Here is a 12,561-nt window from a genome sequence, read left to right as displayed (position 1 = left end):
ATTCAAATGCTTGAGGGGCAAGGTAAGCAAAGTCATTAAAGTGCCTTCTATGAAACCATAGGAAGTGCTGGGACTGTGGTGAACTGGAGTACAGAAGACCCAACTAGTATTCAGATTTAAATTATTTTAAAGCCCTGTATTGGGCAAACATGTCTACTGCCATCATGAGGCCAGCTGGGCACCCAGTTTTCAACCGTGTGGCAAAGGCTTTTCTTCTTGACAATTATACGTAGAGTTGGACTAACCTCCGGCTGGCTGGAACTCTAGATACTAGAGTGTAACATGGTCTTAGATTTATTAATATTTGTCTTCATATTATCAGGGAGCAGACAATTAGGATTTAATGCATGACCATCAACAGGTGAGTTAGTGACTTTGGGGAGTGGGGTAGGAGGAAAGGCTGAGGTGGGAGGGCTTAGTCTGAAGCTGCTTAGGGAATGTAGATTTCAAAGAGCTTGAAGAGGGTTCATGAAGAAGAGTGAGAAGTTTCTCTTGACTCTTCATCCTGTAGTCCATGTCAGGAAGAAAGAGCCAGAGTCAGTCTGTGGCTAAAAGAGCTGCTGGGGTGAGCTTCAGGATCTGCCAAGACAGAAATATTCTGATACAGAGGGATGGCTCTGGGTGCCAGATGTTACCCAGAAAAGCCTTGGCTAAGGATGTGGGCAGACAACTGATAAGTCTAAATTAGCCTCCAAACTGTACTGCCAGCATAAGGGGTTGGAACCTTAGCTGCCTTTCTGTACAGTTCATATTGATATTCTGAGAACTGTATTCCTTGCAGTACAATCAGCCTTTGCCTTCTCAATGGCCATCTGTGAGTGACAACTCCACATGATGGAGGAAAAGGCTTTTGGAAGTACAATGTCCTGATCTCTCTTTAAGTAATTTAATGATGGCAAAATTGGCCAGGGGTCTTAATTTGGAACTACCATGGACCCTATCTTGTCTTACTCATCTCAGGTCACCAAGTCAATTTCAACTCTTGACGTTTTCTGCAATTCAGGAATAACACAAAAGGGAACTTGTGAGGACTGCCAAACAAATAATGCGAGTTGCCATCAACCTTATAATAAGCAGCTAAAACACATCTTGTCATCCAGTGGGGAAATACTATAGAGGGCAGAAGTACCTTTGAGGTTCCTGGGGAGATCGACGCAGATTCGGGGAAAGATTCCCTCTCCACTCAGAGTAATATTTTCTGGGTCCAAGTGGGCAATCTGTATCTGGAAGCTCCTTTGAAAGACCTCAGGTACTCCAGGCAAGTAGTAAACCTTCAACACCTGCTCTTTATGGGAACCGATAAAACCCTATACAGCAGAAAGATGGGAGAGGATTTTAAGATTTACGTAAAATTTATGTAAAATTTACAATGGACTCTTGCTTCTGGCAGTTTGATGGACTAGATAATCCCAAGGGCCTAGTGTGCTAAACTGTCCACTCACATTCCTCCTCCAAGATTCATTCCTATGAAGGTACGAGAAAATGACAAACAATAGAAAAATAGGCAGCATATGTGGGCACACATTTCATAAAAGAGGAAACAGAATGGCAAACAAACAGTAAAGCTGCTTATCCTTATAAGTAACCAGGGAAATGCAAATTAAGATCATACTGAAAACAATTTTAAACCATAAGATTGGTAAAGTTTGCCAAATTTGGTAAGACTATGCATCAAAAGAAACTCACATTTCAACACATCTGGTGGGAATGTCAACGGGAAAAATCACTCCACTAACTGCTTTAGTGGAGATAGCTTCAAAATGGTGGAGGCGCAAGACGTGGAGATCACCTTCCTCCCCAAAAATACATTAAAAATACATCTATGTGAGGACCAGCTCCTACAGAACACCTACTGAACGCTGGCAGAAGACCTCAGACTTCCCAAAGGCAAAAAACCGCCCACGTACCTGGGTAGGACAAAAGAAAAAAGAAAAACAGAGACCCATCCCAGGGATGGGACCTGCACCTCTGGGAGGGAGCTGTGAAGAAGTTGTTTCCACACACTAGGAAGCCCCTTCACTGGTGGAGATGGTGGGTGGGCAGGGGGAAGCTTTGGAGCCACGGAGGAGAGCGCAGGTGCAGAGGGCAAAGCAGAGAAATTCCCGCACATAGGATCGCTGCTGACCAGCACTCACCAGGCTGAGAGGCTTGTCTGCTCACCCGCCAGGGCAGGCGGGGGCTGGGAGCTGAGGCTCGGGCTTTAGAGTTCAGACCCCAGGGAGAGGACTGGGCTTGGCTGCCTGAACACAGCCTGAAGGGGGCTAGTGCGCCACAGCTAGCCAGGAGGGAGTCTGGGAAAAAGTCTGGACCTGCCTAAGAGGCAAGAGACCATTGTTTTGGGGTGCGCGAGGAGAGGGGATTCAGAGCACTGCCTAAATGAGCTCCAGAGATGGGTGTGAGCTGCGGCTATCAGCACAGACCCCAGAGACGGGCATGAGATGCTAAGGCTGCTGCTGCAGCCCCCAAGAAGCCTGTTGCAAGCACAGGTCACTATCCACACCTCCCCTCCCGGGAGCCTGTGCAGCCCGCCACTGCCAGGGTCCCGTGATCCAGGGACAACTTGACCAGGAGAACACACATCGTGCCTCAGGCTGGTGCAACATCACGCCGGCCTCTGCCGCTGCAGGCTCACCCCGCATTCTGTACCCCTCCCTCCCCTGGTCTGAGTGAGCCAAAGCCCCCTAATCCGCGGCTCCTTTAACCCCCTCCTGTCTGGGTGAAGAACAGACGCCCTCTGGCAACCTACATGCAGAGGCAGGGCCGAATCCAAAGCTGAGCCCCTGGAGCTGTGAGAACAAAGAAGAGAAAGGGAAAACTCTCCCAGCAGCCTCAGGAGCAGAGGATTAAATCTCCACAATCAACTTGATGTACCCTGCATTTGTGGAATACCTGAGTAGACAAGAATCATCCCAAAATTGAGGCGGTGGACTTTGGGAGCAACTGTAGACTTGGGGTTTGCTTCCTGCATCTAAGTTGTTTTTAGTTTTATGTTTATCTTAGTTTATTATTTAGAGCTTATTATCATTGGTAGATTTGTTTATTGATTTGGTTGCTCTCTTCCTTTATTTTTTTTAATATATATATTTTTCCTTTTTCTCCTTCTGTGAGTGTGTATGTGTATGCTTCTTTGTGTGATTTTGTCTGTATAGCTTTGCTTTCACCATTTGTCCTAGGGTTCTGTCTGTCTGTTTTTTATTGTTGTTGTTGTTTTTTAGTATAGTTTTTAGCACTTGTTATCATTGGTGGATTTGTTTTTTGGTTTGGTTGCTCTCTTCTTTCTTTCTTTCTTTCTTTTTTTTGTTACTTTTAAAAAAATAATATATTTTTTATTTTAATTATTTTATTTTATTTTTCTTCCTTCCTCCCTCCCTCCCTCCCTCTCTCTCTCTCTCTCTCTTCCTTTCTTTCTTTCTTTTCCTCCCTTTTCTTCTGAGCCGTGTGGCTGACAGGGTCTTGGTGCTCTGCCCGGGTGCCAGGCCTGAGCCTCTGAGGTAGGAGAGCCGAGTTCAGGACACTGGTCCACCAGAGACCTCCTGGCCTCAAATAATATCAAACGGCAAAAGCTCTCTCAGAGATCTCCATCTCAATGCTAAGACTCAGCTCCACTCAATGACCAGCAAGCTACAGTGCTGGACACTCTATGCCAAACAACTAGCAACACAAGAACACAACTCCACCCATTAGCAGAGAGGCTGCCTAAAATCAAAATAAGGGCACAGACACCCCAAAACATACCACCGGAGGCAGTCCTACCCACCAGAAAGACAAGATCCAGCCTCATCCACCAGAACACAGGCACCAGTCCCCTCCACCAGGAAGCCTACATGACCCACTGAACCAACCTTAGCCACTGGGGGTAGACACCAAAAACAACAGGAACTACGAACCTGCAGGCTGTGAAAAGGAGACCTCCAAACATAGTAAGTTAGGCAAAATGAGAAGACAGAGAAACACAGCAGATGATGGAGCAAGGTAAAAACCCACCAGACCAAACAAATGAAGAGGAAATAGGCAGTCTACCTGAAAAAGAATTCAGAGTAATGATAGTAAAGATGACCCAAAATCTTGGAAACAGAATAGACAAAATGCAAGAAACGTTTAACAAGGACCCAGAAGAACTAAAGAGCAAACAAACAATGATGAACAACACAATAAATGAAATTAAAAATTCTCTAGAAGGAATCAATAACAGAATAACTGAGGCAAAGAACAGATAAGTGACCTGGAAGATAAAATAGTGGAAATAACTACCACAGAGAAGAATAAAGAACAAAGAATGAAAAGAATTGAGGACAGTCTCAGAGACCTCTGGGACAACATTAAATGCACCAACATTCGAATTACAGGGGTCCCAGAAGGAGAAGAGAAAAAAGAAAGGGACTGAGAAAATATCTGAAGAGATTAGAGTTGAAAACTTCCCTAATATGGGAAAGGAACTAGTCAGTCAAGTCCGGGAAGCATAGAGAGTCCCATACAGGATAAATCCAAGGAGAAACATGCCAAGACACATATTAATGAAACTATCAAAAATTAAGTACAAACAAAAAATATTAAAAGCAGCAAGGGAAAAACAGCAAATAACATACAAGGGAATCCCCATAAGGTTAACAGCTGATCTTTCAGCAGAAACTCTGCAAGCCAGAAGGGAGTGGCAGGACATATTTAAAGTGATGGAAGGGAAAAACCTACAACCAAGATCACTCTACCCAGCAAGGATCTCATGCAGATTTGATGGAGAAATTAAAACCTTTACAGACAAGCAAAAGCTAAGAGAATTCAGCACCACCAAACCAGGTTTACAACAAATGCTAAAGGACTTTCTCTAGGCAGGAAACACAAGAGAAGGAAAAGACCTACAATAACAAACTCAAAACAATTAAGAAAATGGTAATAGGAACATACATATCGATAACTACCTTAAATGTAAATGGATTAAATGCTCCAACCAAAAGACACAGACTGGCTGAATGGATACAAAAACAAGACCCGTACATATGCTGTCTAGAAGAGACCCACTTCAGACCTAAGGACACATACAGACTGAAAGTGAGGGGATGGAAAAAGATATTCCATGCAAATGGAAATCAAAAGAAAGCTGGAGTAGCAATTCTCATATCAGACAAAATAGACTTTAAAATAAATGCTATTACAAGAGACAAAGAAGGACACTACAGAATGATCAAGGGATCAATCCAAGAAGATGTAACAATTGTAAATATTTATGCACCCAACATAGGAGCACCTCAATACATAAGGCAAATGCTAACAACCATAAAAGGGGAAATTGACAGTAACACAATCATAGTAGGGGACTTTAACACCCCTTTCAACAATGGACAGATCATCCAAATTGAAAACAAATAAGGAAACACAAGTTTTAAATGATACATTAAACAAGATGGACTTAACTGATATTTATAGGGATAAATTGGGAGACTGGGATTGACATATACATCCTACTATACATAAAACAGATAACTAATACAGACCTATTGTATAGCACAGGGAACTCTACTCAGTACTCTGTAATGGCCTATATGGGAAAAGAATCTAAAAAAGAGTGGATATATGTATATGTATAACAGAATCACTTTGCTGTACACCTGAAACTAACACAACATTGTAAATCAACTATACCCCAATAAAATTTTTTTTTAAATTCCAAAAAGGAGCCAACATTGAAAAAAAAAACTAGGGAAAAATGCTAGTATAGGTTCAAGCTATTTAGAAGTGTTTTAAAAGTCATTTTTGAAGGGACCTCATAATTTTGAACATATTTTATTGTTTTTTGATGTTACAAGTAATATATATTCTTTGAAGAAAAAGTAGAGCATGAAGACAAGAAAAAATTTAATGAAGATCACTAGTGCTTACTACTGACACATAAATAATGATTAACACTGATTGGTGGATATCAATCCATATTTTATTTAAATACATACCCACACACACCATGGGGGTCCATGAGCCCACTAGTGTTAATAAACTTATCTCTAACCCTCAAAGTGCCTGTGACAGTTAAAAATCATTGCCATCATTTCTATGAGAAGCCATTGCCTCATTCTCTTGCTTCCCTTGGCCTCCACTCTCTCACTTCCTTACACGCTATCTGCTTCACTGAACAGAACTGAGCCTTGTCACCAAATTTCACAATGCACTCACTCACATGAAGCATTTTATGAAATTTTGCACATTTTATGGAATGTGTGAGTGTGAGTGTGTATGTGGGGAGTGTTATAAGGTGGAGTCAAATTGCAGTGTGCAGTGTTTCCCAGAATTCACCTTCCCACGCTCATTCTCTCTTCTCCTCACCCCTGTCTTGAGCAATCCACAAAATTCTCTTGTTTCCTACAAAATTCTCTTTCTTCCTGCACTCAGTGCCCTGGAGGGTAGTGGGGTGGGTCTCAGCTTTTATCTTGAGCAGTAACAATGTATTTTTCCAATAACCAATAGTTCTCTCATGTTATTCTGGTGGAAAATTTTTCTCTATCTAGTTATATGTTCAAGCATTTATGTACACTGCAGGACTCTGTAAACATTTGTTTTCATTTTAAGAATCTGGCCTTATAGCAGGAAATCTGGTAAATATAGAAAAGAAAAAACATACAGAGAAAAAAATCCCATTCGGAACCATAAAAACAACGTCCAGTTCAAAAGAAGGGGGAAGTACAAAAAAGAGTTAACATAGCAGTCCTAAAACTGCTACTCTTAGAAAGGCCTGCTTGCAAAGTTGGTAAGAATGGCTCACTGTGCCTCAACTTTTTTGTGCAAACAACTATGGTTTATGCTGAACACCTGTTTTCTTTCTGGGAGACTGGAATTTTGGTATGTGCCAGGCAGAGGGTGTCTGTGTGACTGGGCCCCACTGGCACTGAGTCTCCAGTGGGCTTCTGTGGTAGCTCTCATATTGTGTAGTCACAGCTCATTGCTGGGGGATTAGGAGCATCTTGCGTTGACTCCCCTGGGAGAGAATTCTTGGATGCCTGCGCCGGGTTTCTTCTGAACTTTGCTCCATGTGCTTCTTCCCTTTGCTGATTTTGCTTGTATTCTTTGGCTGGAATAAATCATAGTCACCAGTACAACTTATTGGTGAGTCCCCCTAGAGAATCGTTAAACCTGGGGGATGATCCTGGGGACCCATGACACAGTGATGATTCTGAGGAATAAGAGCAAATATATTCTATGAGTTCCTATAAGAAAGAAGAAAAAATAAGATAATATCTAATCCATTGTATCAATGAGATTCAAGAAGCCACCGTGTGTAAACAGCAGGAGCAGAGAGTCAGGGACAGGGAGTAACCCCAAACCAGGAAAAAGTATATGGGGATGAAAAATCCTCCTACTTCTGGTTCTGAAAATGCTGGTGACTGCACTGTTATAGCTCCCTCTCATGCTACAAGTGTAAGGATATTCTGTATAAGGCCCAACAACAACAAAGGCAACAACAAAACTCTCTTTCAATATATAGTGAGCTTGAAAGAAAATAGATCCTCTGATGTGAAAAAGAAACAGATGGAACCTAGCCAGTGTGGTTAAGTTCAGAGCCTTTACTTGGTGACCATGGGTGACATCAGACCCAACTACAGTTCCTACCACCCAAGGACTGAAATAGAGAGATGCAGCCTGGACCCATGTGAGGTGGGCACACAGGGCAAATCCCTGCACGAGGCTGGAGCCATGAAGGGCGGCCACTCCTGTTATTTCTCTGCACTTCAGAGAAGAATCAAGGAAGCTTGTATCTCTCTGGGATCCCAGGTGGGGAAAATATGTATCCCATGGGATACAGAATGCTCAAGCCTGTATCATGCATGTGCATGGAGTCTTCACACACACTGACAGATCACTGTGGTTAATCCAGGTCAAAACATTAACTCAAGTAAAGCAACTATACTCCAATAAGAAAGAAAACAAACAAACAAACAAAACATTAACTCAAAATCTGACCCCTTGGGGTACCTGGCAAAAACAACTGCAACACTACTGTAGCACCACCCTGCAATCCAGGGTGAATGAGGTTGTCACAGAGAAAACGGTGTCAGTGGAAGATGATCCCAAGTCAAAAATTACATGTCATACAGGGAAAGCACTGATAATGAAAGAGAGTTAACAGTCACACAAATAGGAATAATGGCATCCCTAATAACTCAATTAGAATAACTTAAAAGAATCTACAAAATCATTAGTGATAAATGAAGAAATTAAAATCCCAGTGAAAGAGGTGAATAACAGGTGGAATTTTTGAAATGAAAAATATGATCACTGAAATTAGGAATGCAGAATAGGGTTAGGAATGCAGAGTAGGGTTAGGAATGCGGAGTATAAACAGTAGATCATACTCAGTTGAAAAGAAAATTAGTTAACTGAAAGAGCTGAGGTAATTATCTTGAATGCAGTTTAGAGAGATAAAGAGTAAAGAGATACACATGTGACATATAGGTTTAGAAACATGGACAGAATGAGAAGGTCCAACATATGTCTAAAAGTTGCTTTAGCAGAAAGGACTGGAGAAAATAGGGGAGAAGCAATACTTGAAGATATAATAAATGAAAGACATATCCTCAGAGTGAACCCACAGCCAAAGAAAAAGATATACTTGTGATTACTATGAAATGTATAGAACTGAACCACAATAAAAACACAATATACCAAACCTTGTGAAAGATAGCTAATATGGTACTTTGAAAGACACAATATTAATACCAAAGAAGAATTCAAAGTAAAAAGCATTAAAAGGGAAGAAAGTGGCAATTTAAAATAGATAAAATATACAGTGCAGGACGAACACTTAATAGTCATTAAATCTTGTGTGTTAAATAAGACAGAAATGAAAATGGATAAAACAAAAATTTATATATTTTTTATATACCATTTTTAGTCTTTTATATACCAAAACCCTTTATAAACCATTCTTAGTCTTAGAAAACTTTTTATATACCATTCTTAGTCTTAGAATAATTAAACAGAAAAAGGGATACAAGATTTGGATAATATAATTTAATAGAGGTTAATTTAATAAAGATTCATCATAATCTGCATTCTACAGTCCAGACAACATTGTTTCCAAACATTCACTGGTATTAAAAAATCATTTTAGACCACTAAAATATATTAACAAACTAATAAAAGTAGGAATTCAGAAGGTCATATTACCTGGCCATGATATGAAAAACTCAGTATTAACTTCACATTAACAAGAGTTTCAATAACAAAAAGAAAAAGCTGAGTCATTTGGAAATTTGAAAAAGAGAAAAATATACTTTAAAATTACACTTGTAGATAAAACTACAATTCTAGACAACTTAGAAAATAATTAAAATTATAATGGTTGATATTAAAATGTATGAAATATGCAAAGTTAACTTCCTTTTTTCAATCTATAATTTTCTTTAAAATTATGAGATGGAGCTAAAGGTATACTGAGGCAAATGTGTACTCACATTTTTTCATTATTAATTAAGAAAGAAAGAAAAGTAGGCATTCAACTTAGAAAGAACATAAAAGTAAAATTCAAAAGAATATCTAAGACAAATTGGAAAAAGAAGAATTAAAAGGGAGTTGACTTAATAGACATTAAGATGTATTTTAAAGCTGTAACACTTAAAATAGTATATTATGGATGTAGGTACTGGCAAACAGATCAATAAAGAACAGAGAAACTAGCAATAGACCCAAATATATGTGATAATTTAGGGGAAGAATAGACTCTATCATCCAAGATGACAGCACTTTTATCTGTGGATTGTAAGATGATGAACAATTATAATTTCATTCTTTATCCTTTTTCATATCTTTCAATTTTTCTATAACAATTATGTATTATTTTCATGATGAGATGAACTCGACAAAAATTCCTTAAAACTGTTAGATTAACATAATATGTACAAGGAACCATCTCTTCCATTTGCTTCTAAAACCAATATGGCTCACTGCAGTCTACTGGTGTTTTCACTACTGCTAACAAAAAGCTGCTTTTATTTGTTGTAGTCAGAGTAGAGCAGGCCCTCGGCTTCAAGGAATTACAAGGGAAGTGTGAAGACATAAGTGGAAATAAACTATTCTTATAATCATGAAAAAAAAATCCATGGGATTGTATATCTTGTTCATTGTTTAACCCCTGGTGCCTGAACAGTGCCTGGCTAATGGAGGACACACTAAATAGTTGTTTAATGAATGAAGGAAGGGCTTGGATATATTTATTTTTCTTGTCTCTGAGAGCTTGTTAGTTTTAATTAAAAAAAAAAAATCACACCCATAATCCAGGCAGTGAATGTTTAGCACAATCTCAGCTCCTGGGGTGTGGCTTGCAGGTTTGGGTTTGGGCCCCTCCTACCATCATCAGGTGGCCGTCATGGGTTGGGGGGGATGGGCTACTTACTGAGAGAGGCTGGATGAGTGGCACTCCAGGCAGAAGGTTGTCTGGCGAAGACTGGGGGTCAGTCAGAACGCTGAACTCAAAGCCAACTTTCCCAGTGTTCTTGAGTGTGATTTCACTCTCTGTGACATGGTCGAACAGCTTGAGAGGAGAAGAAGGAGAAGAGTGACTCCTCTGTCACCCACCCTCTGGGATGCTGCTGTCATCCTGACAAAGGCAGGGAGACAAGCATGTCTCACAGACACGGATTTCGTTTTCCATGAGGTAGATGCTGGCCAATCCACATTTCAGTATCACAACCAGGTGCCTACTGGGCGGGAGGAGCACTAGACCCTGGAGACTGGCTCTGTCTTAGGTCTTCTAACAACTAATTTAGTTTAGTACGGCTGTGGGGTGAGCATTTCACCTTCCTGAACCTCTGATTTCTTCCCCACAAAGAACTCATATTAGAGGATCTTAAAGTAAGCTTTTTTATATTACGAAGATTTGCTTTCTTAGATAAGATTTGAGTTCAGAATTTTCTAGAATGAATTTTTCTATTTTTATGGAGAGACAGGGGAGTAATAGGCCAGCCATATTCTTTTTCCTGAGATTTTGCTAACATAATTCAGAGGGTCCAATAACCACAAACTGAAGCCACTTCGGGGGCTCTTAGGACAAACTAGGGGAAGAACTAGTTGCTACAAAGGAAGCACTCTGAGCTGAGCCAAAACCAATTGCCCAGAAGACCCTGGAGATAAGGAGTGAAAGAAAATTCTATTTGGTCAAAGTAACGCACAAGGTGTCAATAGGTGTTAGGTGAATTTGATTTTAGGCACAATCTTTAACCTGTAAACATATATGTACACACACAATTCAGTAATAATACTGAATAATAATAAAAAATTAATGCAGTGGCTATATAATGGGGGGTCTAATTCCCATTCATATTTGGTAGGAGATATGGTATCTGAATACATAACACAAATTCTAATTGGGGAGAGAAGTTGTACAGACATGGAATTAACTGACAATTATTCCAAAGCAAGATTTAGAAAGTACATTATATTATGGCAAAGACTCTAAGTGCCAAGAGAATATAGTGTAAGAGGAAGACAACTGAGGGATGGAGTTGAGCTGGGTCTTACAGTATGTGTGACTTTGGAGTTGACAGAGCGGAGGATGAGATAGATAATATAATAGGAAAAATGGAAGCAGAAAGGGCTGGGCTGCATTAGGGCCAGTGGGTAAACCAGCTTGGCCATAAATGTATGAGCAGTTTATAATGGGAAATTATGAGAAACAAAGTTTAATATGTAAGGAGCATCAGTTAATAGAGGGGTTTAGGCCACCCTTACTCAGGTGGAGGAAACTGGCTCTGATCCACAGTGACTCATGATTGAAGGCCTTCTCTGACTCAGGCACAGTACTGACCAGACACTTTATTTAGGTAACCATAACCATCTGGTGAAATAGGAATTGCTGCCCCAATCCCGTTTTAGAGATGAGGGATACTGAGACTTGGAGAGGTTAGGTTATGTGCCCAAGGTCATAGTCAGTAGGGAGTAAAAGCAGGATAACATCGCAGTTCTTCTGACTACAAAACAATACCCTTTTCTCTATGCAATCATTTTTGCTCTTTTCCCAAGGTAATTTTGGGAAATCTACCTGGCAATGATATTTAGATCAGTTTTTGATAGAAGCCAGAAATGCACTGTAATCCCTTGCTTCCATGGGTCTGTGGACCAGCAGCATCAACATCACCTGGAAGCTTGTCAGAAATGCGGACTCTCAGGCTCCACCCTGGACCCACTGAATCAGAATCTGCACTTGAACAAGATTCCCAGGTGATTCGTATGCACATCACAGCTTGAGAAGAACTGCTGTAATAATTTAGGCATGGCTTGAGATCCCGCAGTGTGATAATCGCAGTGGTGATGGGAAGGGAAAACCAACTCAGAGGAATTATGCTTGATGAATTAGCAAACCCCGGGCCTGTAAGGATGTGGGGAGCTGAAGGGCAGAATGCAGTGGAAAATTCCTTGGAGTTCGTAAACTCAAGGGACTGAGAAGGGAGTAGTCCTATTGAAAGAAACAAAGAGGGTGGAATGGGCTTTTGGACTGAGAATAAAGATGCAAATTTTAGTGTCTAACATGCAGAATTTGAGGAGACAATGAGAAAAGCAAGTGAAAATGTCTGGCAAATGGTT

At 40.4% G+C, this 12,561-nt stretch overlaps 1 protein-coding gene across 1 annotated transcript in view; it reads right to left on the bottom strand.

Moving 5' to 3' along the window:
* The window catches only part of HYDIN (HYDIN axonemal central pair apparatus protein), a 435,992-nt gene that overhangs the window by 123,516 nt on the left and 299,915 nt on the right, over positions 1-12,561 (bottom strand). The window contains exons 29-30 of the mRNA XM_060288997.1: positions 10,376-10,513; positions 1,130-1,307 (exon numbers count right to left, since the gene is read on the bottom strand). Of these exons, the coding sequence (XP_060144980.1) occupies positions 1,130-1,307; positions 10,376-10,513 (316 nt within the window). The remainder of the gene's footprint in view (positions 1-1,129; positions 1,308-10,375; positions 10,514-12,561) is intronic.

Source organism: Globicephala melas, chromosome 19 (assembly GCF_963455315.2).
Source record: "Globicephala melas chromosome 19, mGloMel1.2, whole genome shotgun sequence".
Classification (NCBI taxonomy): domain Eukaryota; kingdom Metazoa; phylum Chordata; class Mammalia; order Artiodactyla; family Delphinidae; genus Globicephala; species Globicephala melas.
This window is presented reverse-complemented; position numbering and strand designations above follow the sequence as displayed.